Below are 18,222 nucleotides of genomic sequence, written 5' to 3'. Positions count from 1 at the left end.
CTCAAGAGTTGCAAGTGTTATCTTCCCTTGTAGGGATGTAAACAGTCCACCTCTATTAACAACCTTTTGTATCTTTCTGTCCCATTTACCTTTTTATGTCTTTCTTGAATCTTGTACTTGAAGATTAGTTTTTCTGTTGAGCTCTGTCCTTTTTATCAGGAAGGTTTGGAAGTCCCCTATTTCATTGAATATCCATCTCCTCCCTTGAAAAATCATGCTCATTTTTGCAGGGTAGTTGATCCTTGGCTGCAGTCCAAGCTCCTTTGCCTTACGGAATATCATGTTCCATGCCCTGTGGTTTTTTAATGTAGAAGCTGGAAGTTCCTGTGTAATCCTGACTGTGGTTCCATGATATTTAAATTGTTTCTTTCTGGCTGCTTGCAGCACCTTCTCTTTCATCTGGTAATTTGGGAACTTTGCTAATATATGCCTTGGCATTGTCAATTTGGGATCTCTTTCAGGTGGTGAGCAGTGCATTCTTTCTATGGTTATTTTACCTTCTGATTCTAGGACTTCAGGATAGTTTTCTTTTATGATTTCCTGAAAAATACTGTCCAGGCTCTTTTTTTCATCATGATTTTCAGGTAGTCCAATAATTTGTAAATTGTCTCTCCTGGATCGATTTTCCAGGCCAGTTGTTTTACCAATGGGTATTTTACGTTTTCATCTTTTTTTTTCATTGTTTTGTTTCTGTTTGACTGATTCTTGCTCTCTCATAGAGTCATTAGTTTCCATTTGTCCAATTCTAGTTTTTAACAGATTGTTTTCTTCTGCTAGTTTTTGTACTTCTTCAATTGGCCAATTGTATTTTTAAGGGATTTATTTTCTTCAGTGTACTTTTTTTCTAGTTTGCCAATTGTGTTTTTTAGGGACTTGTTTTCTTCAGTGTTCTTTTTTTCCAATTGGCCAATTGTATTTTTTAAGGACTTTTCTACCTCTCTCATTTGACTTTTAAAATACTTCTTGAGCTCTTCTAAGAAGGCTTTTTGGGCTTCAGACCAGTTCATATTCCCTTTTGATGTTGCAGATGTGGGTTGTTGACAATGTTGTCCTCTTCAGAATTTCTGTCTTGATCTTCACTCTTCTCATAATATGAATCTAAGGTATGTTTCTTTTTCCTCATGGTGTTTCTTTATTCCCTGGCCTTTAAAGAGATTGAGCTCTCCTGCTGGGGAACAGAGGGCACTGACCCAAGCTTCTTGTGTTGGGAGCCTAGGTCTTGGTCTCTGGCTTTGTGTGCTGGGGCCTCTTATGTTGGCAATTGGAGGCTGTAGGGTTTTGGAAGCTTACCTCATGTTGGGCTGGAATCAGCAAGGCTGGAACTTTCAGGCAATTCTAGGTGGCCTGCTTTTCCTTTCCTTTAGCTTTCTTCAGCTCCTTTTAGATGGGTGCTTCAGGGTGTTTATCTGCCTGGGGCCCTTTGCAATGCTGCCTCCCTCGTTTTTGCTAATGCACAGCAAGATTCCTTTGTGGTAGAGTGTCAAGGCACCTTGTGATTTTCTGAGCTGGTTTCTACCAGTTCCCCACCCTCACTGAAGCACTCGAAGGTCCAGGTGTTGATGTTTGCCTGCTCTACCACCTGGGCTTCAAGATCTCCTCCTGGTTGACAGTTGGAGGCTATAGGGTTCTGACAGCTTACCTGGTGTTGGGTTGGAATCAGGAAGGCTGGGACTTTAGGAAAACTCTAGGTTGTTTTCTTCAGCTCTTTTCAGATGAATGCTGCGGGTTGATAGGGGAAGGTGAGATCAACTACCTTTTTACTCCACCATCTTGGCTCCTGGAAACAGAAACCATGTATCTAGTTCTGAGAAGTGGGTTTGAAGTCCCCCACTAATATAGTTTTGTTGTTTTTCTTCCTGTAACTCCCTTAACTTCTCCTCTAAGAATTTGGATGCTATACTACTTGGCGCATATATGTTTAGTAATGATATCACTTCATTGTCTATGGTACCTTTTAGCAGGATGTAGTTTCCTTCCTTATCCCTTTTAATTAGATCAATTTTTGCTTTTGCTTTGTCTGAGATCAAGATTGCTATACTTGCTTTTATTTTTTCTTTTTTTTTTCACTTCAGCTGAAGCATAATTCTCCAGCCTTTTGCTGTATGTGTATCCCTCTGGTTCAAATGTGTTTCTTGTAAATAGCACATTGTAAGATTCTGGCTTTTAATCCTCTCCTATCTGCTTTAGTTTTATGGGAGAGTTCATTCCATTCACATTCATAGTTATGTTTACTGTGTCTTTCTCTCATCCTATTCCCCCTACCCTGTTTATGCCTTTCTCTCCTCTTTCTCCCTTTCCTTCTTTGACATTTTCAATTTGGGATCTCTTCTAGGAGGTGATCAGTGAATTCTTTGATGACTATTTTACCCTTTGGTTCTTGGACCTCATGGAAGTTTTCTTTGATGATTCCTTGAAAGTTGCTATCTAGGCTCTTTTTTTTCCAATCATGGCTTTCAGGTAAATCAATAATTCTTAAATTATCTCTGTTGGATCTATTGTCCAGGCAAATTGTTTTCCCAATGAGGGATTTTACATTTTCTTCTATTTTTTCCATGATTTTTATTTTGTTTGACTGATTCTTGATGTCTCACAGAATCATTAGCTTCCATTTGCCCAGTTCTAATTTTTAACAAATTGTTTCTTTCTATTAGATTTTGTACCTCCTTTTCCATTTGGCCTATTTTACTTTTTAAGGAGTTCTTCTGTTCAGTGAGTTTTTGTGCCTCCTTTTCCATTTGGCCAGTTCTACTTTTTAAGGAGTTGTTTTCTTCAATGCACTTTTTTTTATTTCTCCAATTGTATTTTTGAAGGACTTCTTTTCTGTGGTCAATTTCTCTCCTTCCTTTTTCAAGCTATTGACTCTGCCTTGTATACCTCTCATTTCTTTTCCCAATTTTTCTTCTACCTCTCTTATTTGACTTTTAAAATCCTTTTTGAGCTTTTCTAAGAAGGCATTTTAGGCTTGAGACCAGTTCATATTCCTCTTTGAGGTTTTGGATGTGGGTATAGTGACAACTTTCTCCTCTTCTGAATTTGTGTTTTCATCTTCCCTGTCCCCATAGAAAGAATTTATTGTCATTGTCTATTTCTGCTTTTTGCCTATTTCTTGGCTTTTAAATTTGAGCTCTCCTGCTGGAGCACAGGGGGCATTGACCCAAGCTTCTTGTGCTGGAGGGCAGGGACCTGGTCACTGGCTGTGTGTGCTGGGGCCTCAGGTGCTGGCACCTGGAGGTTTTAGGGGTCTAGCTGTTTACCTGGTGGTGAGATGGGGTCAGCAACACTGAAGTTCTTAATTGGGAGGAACTCTAGAGGATGCTTGCTCACCTGGGCTGCTCTGAAGCAGTGGAAGGTTTGGCTGCTGGAGATGGCCTACCTGCCTGGAGTTGTACTTCCTGGAGTTGTTCTGAAGCATGGGGAGGTTTGGCTCCTGGAGGATGCCTTCTCACTGGCATACGTGGTGATTTTCTAAGCTGGGGTCTACTTGTTCCCCTGCCTGTGCCAAGGCACCCAGGGTAGGAGGGGCGTGGATCCTGGTGCTGGCATTTCCCTGCTCCACCATCCTAGGGCTCAGGATCTCCTGCTGGTTTGCTGAGGTGGGGCTTGCTACTGGCTTGCTGGGGCATGTAGCATCCTGTACTGCTCCCCTTCTACCACAGTGAGAGGGACCTTTCCTGTTAATCCCCCAAGCTACCCAGGCTAAAAGACTGCTGCACCTCATCTTTCTGCTGGCTCAGCTGTTCCAGGGTCTTCCTGGGGTTATATTTTCTGAGTTTTTAGAAGTCAATGAAGGACAGTGAGAGTGACTTATTTCTTACTCCCCATCTTTAAATCTTAATGGTGAATTATTATTCTTGCTATCCTATGCCAGTAAGTACTTTCCTTTATGCAATAGGCCCAGATCTGGACTGGAAAAGGATCTCAGAGGCCATCCATTCAAACCCCTCCCCATTTCACAAATATTGATAGTAAAGTCAGGGAAGATAAGGTCATATACTTTGTGAGTATCAGAAGCAGAATTTCAATCCAGATCTTCCTAACTCCAAGTACAAACCTCTCTCCACTATAGCATATTCCCTCTTAATATCTTAAAGAGAAACCAAGAAGAAATGAAAAAGAGGTGATTTTGCTGAGACAGCTGGGTAATACTGAAGAAGTCACAGATTAGATATAATCTGATTTAGGAAAGGGAAGAAAATAATGGAAAAGAGGTATCTAAATGTTCTATTTGGTATTGACCATTGGAAATAAATTTCTCAAAATCTTTTTTTATCATGTGCTATTGTAATCATACAATTTAGCAATTTTTATAAATAGAACTAAGTACAAATAATTACTTTAAGACTACCATGAGTGCCAATACAATATTTCATGTAAATATTTTTTATTATTAAAGTATTACATGACTTTTATCCAGATTAGTATTCTTTAAAGATTCTGATCTTATATTTTAAAGTAGATCTCCAAATGTCTTTTGAGAGAAGCAATTATTAGATTTTACACTCTTCCTGATATACTGCTTTAACTATGCCCTTCCTCTACCCACTCATCACTCAAAAATTTTCAGGCACTTTCCCTTGATTCTTGAATGAAGTATAAGTCCCCAATCTTGGGATTCGATGTTCACTTGTTATTATTACAATATGGCAACAATTTATCTTTTTCCACTCTTATCACAGTTCTGCCCCTTCATCTATTTAATCTGTATTCCAACCAAACTGGACTATTTCCCCATTCCTATTCCTTTTGTGACCCTCTCACCTATTCTTTCCTTTAGTTTCAACATCGACTATTCCTGGAATGTGCCATGGTTCATTTCAGTCTTGTGAAGTACTGAACTTCCTTTAAGCCCCAATATTTGTACAGCCTTCCACAAAACCTTACCTGTCCCCTTACAGCTAGATTCTATTGTTCACTCATTTATTGTGAATGACTCCAAATGGGGTTTTCCTGGCAGAGATACTAGAATGGTTTGCCATTTCCTTTTCCATTGCAGTTAGATAGCATAATGGATTGAGAGCCTGGAGTCAGGAAGACTTTGGCCTCAGACACTTATTAGCACTGTGGCCCTGGCTTATTAAGTTATGTGACTCTGGGAAGTCACATCATTTTCCTCAACTGTAAAATGGGAATAATAATAATAATAATAATAATAATAATAATAATAATCCCCACTTCACAAGGCAGTTGTGAAGATCTAATGAGATAATATTTGTAAAGTGCTTAGCATAGTGCCTGGCACAAAGTAGGGACTCAATAAATATAATTTCCCTTTTCCTTCCTTTCCCTTGTCCCCAATTAAAAGTGAATGCTCCCTTCTCACAGACAGCCTGGACCTCTCTTTGCATTTACCCCACTCTCTTGTGTACCATAGTTAATTTTGTATGAGTGAACTCCCCCCTCAATGTGTTTGTAAATTCCTTGAAAGCAGGGTCTAGAGTTGGGGGGGGGGGAACAAATTTGCTGAAACAGCTGCTAACCCATCTGAGAGAGTGGCATGGGCCACAGACAGGTTAAATGACTTGCCCAGGGTCCCACAGCCAATGCATGTCAGAAGCAGGATTCGAAACCAGCTCCTCTGGACTCCAAGGCCTGGTTCTCTCCACACTAAGGATGAGGCCCTGTGTGCCTGCCTGTGCCCCAGTCTTCCCAATCTGAGCCACTGCCATGCTCCCTCCCCATCACAACCCACCCACCCCCACCCCCACCCTCACCCCACCCCATCAGTGATCCTATTCTGAATCTATAATCCTACAGTTCTCTATTTCTGAGTTGCCATTACTTGTCTGTGCAGGGAGGGAGAGAGGGGGGACCTCGAGAGAGGGTGGGGTGCAAATTGTTCCTTGAAGTTTGGATTCAGACAAAGGACTGCACTTGAGGACGTAGATGGTCACATGTGCCCTCAAGGCTGCAAGGTTCCCCACCCCTGGTAGAGCATAACTGTTTTTATACCCCCAGTGTCTGTCAAAATACCCTGGCTAAAGGAGGTACTTAATAAATGCTTGTTTGTTTGACTTGGACTGTATTCAAACACGAAGAATCCACCCTTCCCTTAATAATAAGTTAACTATGAAGAATGAACAGAAGGTATTTTTACAGAGAAGCTTTTAGGCAGTTACATTATTAACTTAAGCTTTGCCTCTTGATCTGTCATAAAAGGGCCCTTAGAGATCATCTAATCTTACTCATTTTATAGATGATGAAATTAAGACCCAGAGAGTAGTCAGTGGTGGAACTATTAATTTTACAACTGAGTTTCTTCAGTTACTTAAACTTAAAAAAAAATCTCTAAAGGTCCCTACCTTTTGTCATATAGCTAGGAGGTTTTAAAATTCTGAACTGTATTCTTCAGCATAGGCTAACTTATTTTTTCGATGAAGTTCTGTGTTTGTGCAGTGAAGTGAATGGGCAAAATCCTTAAACTTATTCTTAAATTATTCTCAATGCATGTATTCATAATTTCTATGAATACCCTAATTAAACAAGTTGCCCACTTTTATCATATTGAAAAAACTACTTTTATTTTTTTTCCTTTAATTTGAAAATAAACATAAATTATTTTAATGCCCTTAATTTTGGTATCTAAGCCAAAATTGGCAGTTATGTCAAACCTACTGTACTGTATGCAGTCACAAACTTTTGCCCCAGGGATATTTGCTCATTTAAGCCCATGAATTTGACACATTTTTCAATTTTGTATATCTCAAAAAAAAATCCCCTAACAATTTATTGACATGTTTCTCAATGCATTTCTTTACTCAAGACAAGTGGAAATACAGTAATGAAGATTCTGATATTTATTTCATTCTTTGCCTATCACAGATTAAAGAGCACCTTGCCAAAGGTCAGCGAATGTTGGCAGGTGATGGGATGTCCCAGGTGACCAAGACCCTGTTGGATTTAACTCAGAGGAAAAATTTTTATGCAGGAGACCTTCTAATATCGGTGGAAATTCTACGAAATGTGACAGATACATTTAAAAGGGCAAGCTACATTCCTGCCTCTGATGGCGTACAGGTAAGAGACAAGAGGACATAAAGGAAGGAAGTGATTGAGAGAAAATCAATTTTCAGTTTAAAGGAGGTAGCGCCAGGGTTGAACACATGATGAGGATGGAAAGAGCATTTGGCAGAATGGAAAGAGCATTTGGTTTTTTGAAGAAGGATTTTGAGTATCCTTTCCCTCTAGAAAAATGACCTTGATTCACTTACGGTGCTTCATTCCAAGCTCAGTGCCCCACACCACAAAAAAAAATAATATTTCTCACACAGATAATCAATGCTATCTATGAAGTGCTCTGAGCTTCTCAGATTTTTTAAAAACTATCAAAATTTTAAACTGATATTACAAAAACCTTATTTTCACACTTAACATCACCACTTTGCCATGGGAAAATATAGAAACTTTTCATTAGGTCCAGTAGAAGCACATTAGGTATCCCAAGAATTTTAGGTTTCTTTGCTTTCATTTTATAAACTAATTAATAAGCATCACCTAGTGATGAGGTCTGGAGGTTGAGGGGTGCTCAGGACCCCAAGATCATGACCCACGGGTCCAGCCAGAGAAGAAGTTTATTAGAGATAAACCATACAGGCCAGACTCTTAAAGAATCTGAACATGGATGATGCCCATAAAGAAGAGGGCAAGAGAAAGTCTCAGTGTTTAAATGGGGGCCAGGGTGGATCTTATATGCACTAAAGTAACTTTGAGTGACCAGAGGAGGGGCTGGGAAATGGGTCTAGGTGACTTAGGGAGAATTCTGATTGGAATGTCTGAGAGATTGAATAGTCAATGGGAATAAATAATGAAGGAAACAGGAAGGAAGAAGTTTGAAAGGCATCTGAATAAGATCAAAAGGTGGGGCTAGGACTTTCAAAGGGAGTTAAAGAGAGTCCATAGGAACCATTTGAAACCACAGTAAGAAAAGTTGAAGGGTTTTCTGGGGCTCGTAGACATTTGGAGCCAAATTCTTTTTAGTGCAAGGGGCAAAGGTCTCGACTTGGGCCCATACCCCATCACTAGGATGTGTTAAGAGAAGTGAAGAAGGGGGGGAGAGTCAGATTGTGTTTATAATAGTACAGTTAGAAAATATTATTAGATGGATTTCTTAAAAGAAAAGCAATCTAGTAACTATTCACAGCCTATTTTTTATGAATGAAAAGACAGTATTGTTGTTTTATAGTAAGTCCATTCAATTTCAGACTGAAGTACAAACACTCAGGTGTTTCAGCATTTTTCAGGCCACAAAAACAATTAAAGCTCTTTAAATGCAGCAGTCTTGTTTTGCTGCAGGTCCAATTTGAATTTTGTATTAACTCTTTTTAAGCTATAGGCTGACTCATTACAGCTGAAAACACTGTTGTGGATCCCTGAATTTCCAGCATAATGACCTATCCTCATGTCTCTTTGCATAAAGTTCATTAAAATAAGATTTTGGCAGACCTCCCAGATGAGATTTTTGCTTTTTTGTTTGTTTGTTTTAACTTTCAGTTAACTCTTCTTTTGGATTTATATTTGCATTACTCAAGAAGAAGAGATTTCCAGAGTAAATGATAGCTAGCATTTACAAAATGTTTTAAGGTTTACAAAATGCTTTATATATCTCAGTTATTCCTCACAATAAAACACTTACCTGTGAGGTAAGTGCCATTATTATCTTCATTTTATAAATAAGGAAACTGAGGCAGAGAGAGGTTAAGTAATTTGCAGAGGATAACTATAACATAGGAGCTTTTGGGCTCTGGCCTCTACAAGGTTCACTCTTGATCTGGGCAGCCAGAAGGACAGCAGAGGAAACATGATGAGGGGTTATTTAATTTATTCCTCTCAATGGGGTTACAAATAATGGGAACACCAACTCCTACAGTATCCCCTAATTACTCTTCAGGCAAGGGCTGATGAGAATATAGAGAGTAGGAGTTCCAGCTCTTACAATGCTCCCATAAGTCTCAAAGACCAGTCAAGACAAGCGCACACTCATAAATCCCCCTAAGCCTTGATGAAGGTAAGTCAAGGCATGCATAGCATTTAGCTTGCATTCCACAAATCCATACTCGCTGACCAGTGCTCACTTGAATTATAGAGTAGCACACAAAGAAGGCAGTTTGCCAACAATAGCCTCATCAGTTTACATTAACTTTAGCAGTATCATGGTGACTTAGCACAGTGCAAGTGCAGTAGGTATTTACAAACTAAGCAGAAATGTTTATATTACTATATGGTTATATAATAATGCACAGTGGCAGTATAAATTCTTTACAGGCGTGATCCTGGGAACTAATATCTATGACCCTGGGAACTAGGAGATTATTTATGGCCATGGATCCTGGGAGCTAGTGTCTCAAAAACCTTGCATACAATCACACAGCTGTTAAGTATCTGAGTCAGGAACTGAATTAACATCTTCCTGGCTCCATGTCCAGCACTATGCCGCCTAGCAGCAGCTCAGTATAGAAAGAGACAAGGTGATAAATTATACTTCATTCAGGCTTTTAGTGATACTTCTTAAATAATACTAATTGTGGGTCTGTGTATATGTAGGAGAACATTGTTTCGATCTGAGAAATCACAGAGTTGGTAAACAGAGTTTTAGCGCAATTAATTGATGCATGATTTATACTTTTTCTAGGAATGGTAATATTTATTTGGTTATTGTCCATTGAACAAGAATCAGAGAAGGATGAGCAGCCATGTTTGGTGGTGGACCAGACATTAACTGGATCTCTAAATCTCTAAATCTCTGAATCACCAAACTCTAATGCTTGGCCACATTAGCAAAATCTCAAGAACCCAGTTGTAGGGAGACAGGGAGCAGAACATAGTAGCATAACAGAACATAGAAGCATAACATGCACTATAGGGGCAGCGAGGTGGTGCAGTGGATAGAACTCTAGCTTTGGAGTCAGGAGGACCTGAGTTCAAATATGGCCTCAGACACTTGACACTCACTAGCTGTGTGACCCTAGGCAAGTCACTTAACCCCAATTGCCTCACCAAAAAGCAAAAAAAAGAAAAAAGAGAGAGAGAGAGAATATATATCATCTTTCAAGAAATTATCAAGGAAAACTGCCCTGATATTTTAGAACCCTGTGGCCACAACTTCTGCTGTGACAGTACTCCTCCTCTCACGGGGGTTAGGACCCAAGACTACAACCCAGATCCAAGTATTAACAATGCAACAGAGTCCTGCCCCTGGTGCCAGCAAAAGGACCCTGTAAATCTCCTTTTGACACGTTGTCCTATCCCCTCCCTATCTGTGGGCTAAGAGGTCTGTCACTGCTGCCACTCATTCATTCATCCCAAACCTGCTCTTGGTTTGTTGTGGTCCAGTCTGCACAGCTTACACTCGACTGCATTCCTCTCTCACTCTGGTGCAGCAGACCTTTCCTGAAAACTTTGTAAGTTGTCTTGGGCTCAAAAATATTTTACTCTATCTTTTTGTAGGTTCTGCCACTCTAGAATATACACTACGATAGGTCTGAGTATGGCTAGATGGAATGACTTCTCACCAATCACAAAGAACAATGACCCCATGGTGGAAAGTGGAGAATTGTGAAGTAGTAGATAGAGAAGTGACTTTGGAGTCAAGAAAACCAGGAATCAAGTCTTGCTTCTAACCCATACTATGTGACTATGGAAAAATCAACTTAATCTTTTAGTGCTCCCAGTCTAAAGTCACAGAAAATATTCTGACCTGTACATATTAAGAGTTCCCCAAATGGATGAAATCATACCCCCCAAAAATTTCTACCCCCAAAAAAAATATTTTCATATTTGTAATATCTATGAAGAATCCTCAAAGGCCTCTCTAAAGTACTTAAGCACCTTCTCTCCTTAGTAACATAACAAAGAGAAAGTGGTATAGTAGAAATCTGAGCTCAGAGTTAGAGAGATGTCTGTCTACATTGATCTGGTTTTACAAATAGTGGCACATGACATTGAGCAAGTCACTTTACTTCTAAGTGTCCTAATACAACTATTTAAGGCTTCAGGTTGCATAGGAGATACTCAACTAGTGGGCAGTGAAATTTCTCTCTCAGTGAAATCACAAGGTTGGTCTCTCCCCCCAAAAATGAGCAAGAACATATAACTATATTCATAGAAAAAAAATTTATCCATAAAATGGAGAAATTACTTCCTATTGTCCAAAGATAAGTTTCTTATTATATTGTGTCAGCCCTCTTAAAGATTTTTTTAAAAATTATTAAACACATAATGAACTTTTTTTCTATTTTTTAAAAAGTAAATAAATGAAAAACACTCCTAACATTTAAGTCCTTACCTTTAAAAATACAAAGCACATTTACCAATACAAAAAGCTTGCATTGGATATTTGAATGATAGTATTTGATTAGGTACTTTACTTCAAGAAACTTAAGATATATCCTATGACAAACAAATTATGATGTAGCCTCAGCTATGCAGGGCTGCTGGTTCAAATGTTTACAGAGCTAACCAGTCAATATAACAAATTTGTCTAAGAATTTTTATTACTGAAATTGACTGGCTATTTAAAGAAATTAACTGAATTGATTGGTAGTTTTGGCATATTGGAGATATAGCAGGGGAATAAAATGCTTACTTATAAGAATTAGTTCCTCTGGGCCAAGAGAGAAGCATTTACTGCATTGGAGAACTATCAATAACAAAAAAAAATAATTTTTCCTTTGGTGGGAGGAGCTGACAGCTTGTTTGAGTGCCTTTATTCTTGGATGAATTGTTAGTGCTTACTGTCTCATACCTTTTCTGTGGCTTAAAATAAAAGGTGCCCTATACCTCTTTTCTGGAGTTAGGAAGTATGTGTGATTATGGGAGGGGTTTCCCTATGCAAATTGAAATAAAGGAAGTTTATAAAAAGCTCTACATACTCTCAGAATTAAGTTCACTCCCTTTAGCCCGACATTAGACTCTTGAAGGTATAACCACAGCCAGTCTTTCTAAACTTCTCACATTTCTCCTCATAATACATATCTGCCATGACACTGTGGTTATTCCCACTTCTCTGTTTGGTCACTCTGATCCTTCCACTGTAATACCCTTTCTTCATAAATTCTTAACCTCGGGTCCGTGAACTCTTTTTTTTTTCAAAATGTTGATAACTGTATTTCAGTATAATTAATTTACTTTGTAAGTGTGTGTTAGATTTAAAAATTATATTCTGAGAAGGGGTTTGTAGGCTTTACCAGACTGATAAAGGGTTGAGGAAAATAAGAAATTTTAAAACAATTGTCCTTTAGCTTTACCAATCTCAATCTTAATCATCCTTCAAGGCCCATTTCAAGTGCCATTTCCTCCATGAAATCTTTCTTTATTTTCCCAAGCAGAAGTAAACTTTTTTTTTTCTCCTTCTAAACCCCATTCACAGGGGCAGCTAGGTGGTACAGTAGGTAGAGTCCCACATCTGGAGTCAGGAAGACTCATTTTCTTGAGTTCCATTTTGGCCTCCAACACTTATTAGGTGTGTGACCTTGGACAAGTCACTTAACCCTGTTTTCCTTAGTTTCCTAATCTGTAAAATGAGCTGGAGAAGGAAGTGGCAAACCACTCCTGTATCTTTGCAAAGAAAAACCGAAATAGAGTCAGGAAGAGTTGTATACTGCTGAAACAACCACACAATAACAACAAACCCCAATCACGTGTTTTTTTGGTGTCACCTTTATCATCATTTATCACATGGTGTATTATATATCCTTATAGTGCACATGTCTTTTTTTCTCTCTCCTATGAGACTGTAAGTCCTCTTAGAGTATGGACTAAATTGTTGCAGCACCCTAGGCATCTGATGCAATGCTTCAGAAAGAGTATTTCAATCTTTTAAAAAGATCTGTGCTTCCTATTATTGCAGGTATTCTGCCAACACACATTATAGCCTCTCTGTAACTTAGAATCTTGACTTCAAGAGTTGCAGTGGCCATAAACAAAAATGAATGCTCATCACCTGGTGACCAGCTTAGAGGCACTGACCTGGAGTTACAAAGACCTGAGTTCAAATATGGTATCAGACACTTGCTAGTTCTGTAACCCCAGGCAGATTACTTAATCTCTGCTTGCCTTAGTTTCCTCAACTGTAAACTAGTAATAATAATAGTAGCTACCTCTCAAGGCTGTTTTGAGGATCAAATGAGATAATATTTTAAAAGTACCTAGCATAATGCTAGGCACAGAGTCAGTACTATATAAATGTTAATCTCTCCCTCTTTCCCCAACCTTCATATGATAAATTTCTCTTTGTGTTACTAGACTAGTACTTAACAACATCATGTCCAAAACTGAAGCACTTTTAGCTTTGTAGAACCTGCCATAGTAGATATGCCCCTAATACAATCTTTAAGAAGCAAAAGCTAGGGGAAAAGAAGCATTTATTAACTGCCTAAGATGTGCTAGGCACTATGCTCAGCACTTTATAAATCTCTTAGTTGATGTAAAACAAGGCTGAATCCTTGCCAAAATGAAGCAGCAGAGTAGTTCAAGAAATCAGTTAACTTTTGATAAATGCATGGCAAATTTATCCCCCAAACGCTGACATTTATACAGTGTTAACCAAATAAAAACAGAAAGGGAATAAAGGACTAAATTGTTATTTCTCCAGTTGTGGAGGAATGGGCCCAACAAAAGGAAAATAAATCAAACAGAAATGTTTAAAGATAGAATTTTTTTAAAAGAGAATATACTGTTCTTTTCTATTGAAGAAAGTAAGCTGTTACTTTGGCCAGTTCACTGTGATTTTTCCTTTCATAAGCAATTCCTTTAGTAAATTTAGTAATATTTTTGTGGGTTTTTTTTTTGAGGATTTTTTTGCTACTGATTCAGTGTGATCTAGAATATGGAATACTTCTTTTGGTTTACAAAGATATGTACTTGACCTTGAAAGCTGCAAAGCAAATTTTTTTAACTAATAGACAAACTGATTCTTTCTGACATTGAAGGGATAAAGTGTTCTTATTTAATATTTTATTTTTCCCAATTATATATGGAAACAATTTTAGTATTTTTTTCAAATGTTCTCTCCCTTCCTCCCCTTCCCCCCATTGAGAATGCAAACAATTTGACATAGGTTATACATGTGTGGTCATGCAAAATTCATTTCCATGTAAGTCATTTTGTGAAAGAAAACACAGACAAAAAGAAAACCTAAGAAAAATGAAGAAAGTAAAGAAAAAGTATCCTTAATCTGCATTCAGGTTCTACCACTTCTTTCTCTGGAGATGAATGGCACCTTTCATCATAAGTCCTACAAAATTGTCTTGGATCATTGTATTGCTGAGAATAGCTAAGTCATTCATAGGTGATCATCATATAATATTGCTGTTACTGTGTGCAGTGTTCTCCTGATTCTGCCCATTTCATTTTGCATCAGTTCACATAACTCTTCCCAGGTTTTTCTGAACACATCTTGTTATTTCTTGTAGCACAATAATATTCCATCACAATTATATAATCACAACTTGTTCAGCCATTCCCTAATTGATGGATATCTCCTCAATTTCCAATTCTTTGCAACCACTAAAAAGGTCCTTTTCTTTTTTGTTTTTTCATCTCTTTGGAATATAGACCAATTAGTGCTATTGCTTAGTCAAAGGGCATAGTTCCAAATTGCTCTCCAGAGTGGTTGAATCAGTGTATAACTTCACCAATAGTATGTTAGTCTTTTAATTTTTCCACATTTCCTCTAACATTTGTCATTTTCCTTTTCTGTCATATTAGCCAATCTGCAAGGTGTGAGGTAGTAGCTCAGAGTTGTTTTAATTTGCATTTCTCTCATCAATAATGATTTAGAGAATTTTTATATGATTATAGATAGTTTGATTACTTTGAAAACTGCCTGTTCATATCCTTTGACCATTTATCAATTGAGGAATGACTCTTATTTCTATAAATTTGACTCAGTTTTCCATATGTTTGAGGAATGAAGTCTTTATCAGAGAAATTCACGTTAAAGTTTTTTGTTTCACAGTAATGATTACCAACTATGTATTTCTCTCCATCCTATTTCCTTCCTGTTCCTCCTACTCTCTCTGTCTGTCTGTCTGTCTCTGTCTCTTTCTTTGTCTCTCTCTCTGTGTCTGTCTGTCTCTCTCTTTCTCTCTCTCTCTTCCTCTCTCTCTCTCCATTTATCATGTCCATTCTCAAATGTATTTTACTTCTGGCTTTTACCTTCCCTGAACTGCCCTCTCTTCTATCAGATACCCCACTTCTCTTATCCTTTTCCTTTCCTACTTTCCTGTATAGTAAGATAGATTTCTACACCCAACTGAGTGTGTATATCATTCTCTTTTTGAACCAGTTGCAATGAGCTCCCCTCCCTATGTTCATGTAATCTCCTTACTATTTCTCCCATTTTCCCTTCCACTGTAAAATTTCTTTCAGGCCTTTTTTATGTAGGATAATTTATTCTATTCTACCTCTTTCTTTCCCCTTCTCCCAATGCATTCTTCTTTCTCATCCCTTAGTTTTATTTTTTTTAGATAATCATACTATTATATCCAACTCAAACTTCTGCTTTTTGTCTTTATATACTCCTTCTAATTCCCTAATAATGAGAAAGATTTTAGAAGGGCAACTCCTTGGAGTCAGAAGGACCTGAGTTCAAATCTGGCCTCAGACACATGACACTTACTAGCTGTGTGACCCTGGGCAAGTCACTTAACCCTGATGGCCTCACCAAAAAAAAAAAGGGCAAAAAAAAGATTTTAGGGTTATAAATATCATTTTCCCTTGTAGGAATATAAACAGCTTAAACTTATTTAATCCCTAATTATTTCTATTTCTTGTTTACCTTTTTATGCTTCTTTTGCATCTCGTATTTGAAAATCACGTTTTCTATTCAGGTCTGGTCTTTTCATTGGGTATTCTTTAAAGTCCGCTTATGTCACTGAATGTCTATTTTTTTCTCCCCTGAAGGAAAATACTCAGTTTTGCTGGGTAGGTGATTCTTGGTTGTAATACTACTTCTGTAATATCATGTTCCAAGCCCTATCATTCTTTAATGTAGAAGCTGCTACATCTTGTGTTATCTTGATTGTGGCTCCACAGTATTTGAATTGTTTCTTTTTGGCTGCTTGAGGTATTTTCTCCTTGATTTGCAAGATCTGGAATTTAGCTATAATATTCCTGGGAGTTTTCATTTTGGGCTGTCTTTCCAGAGGTGATCGGTAAATTTTTCAATTTCTGTTTTACTGTCTGGTTCTAAAATATCAAGGTTTTCCTTGATAATTTCTTGAAAGATGATGTCTAGTCTCTTTTTGATCATCACTTTCAGGTAGTCCAGTAATTCTTGAATTATCTCTTCTGGATCTGTTTTCAAGTTGTTTGTCCAATGAGATGGTTCACATTTTCTTCTATTTATTTTTATTCTTTTGATTTTGTTTATTGTTTCTTGATGTCTCATAAAGTCATTGGTTTCTACTTGCCCAGATCTAACTTTTAAGGAATTGGTGCCTTCAATGGCTTTTTGTACCTCTTTTCCATTTGGCCAATTCTACTTTTTAAGTATTTCTTCTGTTCAGTGAATTTTTGTATAATGTTTTCCAATTAGCCAATTCTGCCTTCAAGGCATTCTTTTCTACATTGGATTTTTGTGCCTCTTTTACCATTTGACATATTCTGTTTTTTCAGCTGTTATTTTCCTTCTTTTTGTGCCTCTTTGACCAAGTCTTTGACTCTTTTTTCATGACTTTCTTATATCACTCTCATTTCTCTTCTCAATTTTTTCCTCTACCTTTCTTATTTGATTTTTAAAAAAATTTTGAGCTCTTCCATGGCCTGAGAGAAATTCATATTTTTCTTTGATGCAGCAGTTTTTACTTTGGAGTCTTCTTCTGAATGTGTATTTTGATCTTCTTTCTTACCATGGTAACTTTCTATGGTCAGAAATTTTCTTCTGTTATTTGCTCAATTTCAAGCTTATTTCTTAACTTTTAATTCCATGCTAAAGTGGCACTCTGCTGTCCCAAGTTTCAGGTTTTTTTGTGCAGCTGTTTTCAGAGATAATTCTGAGGAACTATAAGTTTTTGGCTTTTCCAAGGTGGTATAACCCAGGGAGAGTTGTGTTTACTACTCTTCTGCACTGTACACTGGTTTGTTATTGACCACAAGAACTTTTTCAACCATGGAATTGTGACCAGGGTCCCTGTTTCCCTATGGCCACAAGCTCTGCTGTACTCCTGCTCTCACTGGGGCTAGGACCCAAGACTACAACCCAGATCCAAGTATTGGCAATGCAACAGAGCTCTGCCCCTGGTGCCAGCAAAGGGACCCTATAAATCTCCTTTTGACACATCGTTCAATCCCTTTGCCATCTGTGGACTGAGAGGTCTGTCATTGCTGCCACTGATTCAGTCATCCCAAGCCTTCTCCTGGTCTGCTGGGGCCCAGTCTGCATGGCTTGCACTGGACTGTATTCCTCTCTTAGCGTGGTGCAACAAAACTTTCCTACAGACTTTATAAGTTGTCTTGGGCTCAAAAATTGTTTTACTCTATCTTTTTGTAGGTTCTGCCACTCTAGAATTTGTTTAGTGTCAATATTTAAAGGTATTTGGAGGGGGAAAGCTCAGATGAGTCCCTGCCTTCACTCCACCATCTTAACTCTGCCTCCCAGAGATAAAGCAGGGGGACAGAGAGAACATCAATCTGTCCTTGTTGCAGGCTTTGTTCTGTTTTGTTTCAATTATTTTTTTCGATTAGTCAGTCAATAAATGTGTATTAAATGCCTACTGTGTTCTAGGCACTGCATTTATTAAACTTAGTATTTCAAGATTTTTTTCCAGTAGAGATAATAGCTATTACTTATATAGCATTTTAAGGTTTACAGAGAATTTTACATGTCATCTTATTTGTTCTTCCCAATTACCTTGTGACGTAGATGCTATTATTATCATCACCGTCTAGAGGCCTTGGTACATAGTGTTGAGAAGAATAGTTTTAGCATTGTTTGATTTCTGTCCATCTCCTAGTGAACCAATTTGGGATTTTCTTGGCAAAGATTCTGGAGTGTTTTGCTATTTCCTTCTCTATCTCATTTTACAGATAAGGAAACTGAGGCAAACAGAGTAAAGTGACTTGCTTAGTGTCACACAGATTTGAACTCTGGTCTTCCTGACTCCAGGGCTAGTACTCTATCCACTGTACCACCTACATTCCCAGTTCTGGTATTAGAGATGTTTTAACTGGAGTGACTGGAATTCTTTACTCAGGTATTGTGGGATTGGATATATTAAAGAATGCAAG

General features: G+C 37.9%; 1 protein-coding gene across 1 annotated transcript in view; it reads left to right on the top strand.

The window, feature by feature from the left end:
* Positions 1-18,222, top strand: part of ADGRB3 (adhesion G protein-coupled receptor B3) — an 888,617-nt gene that overhangs the window by 420,662 nt on the left and 449,733 nt on the right. Inside the window, exon 11 of the mRNA XM_078155299.1 lies at positions 6,820-7,014. Within this exon, the coding sequence (XP_078011425.1) occupies positions 6,820-7,014 (195 nt within the window). The remainder of the gene's footprint in view (positions 1-6,819; positions 7,015-18,222) is intronic.

The sequence above is a fragment of the Phascolarctos cinereus genome, unplaced genomic scaffold (assembly GCF_003287225.1).
Source record: "Phascolarctos cinereus isolate Bilbo 61053 unplaced genomic scaffold, phaCin_HiC Scaffold_5;HRSCAF=322, whole genome shotgun sequence".
NCBI lineage: Eukaryota > Metazoa > Chordata > Mammalia > Diprotodontia > Phascolarctidae > Phascolarctos > Phascolarctos cinereus.
Note: the sequence above shows the minus strand (reverse complement) of the source record. Positions and strands in the feature narration are given on the sequence as shown.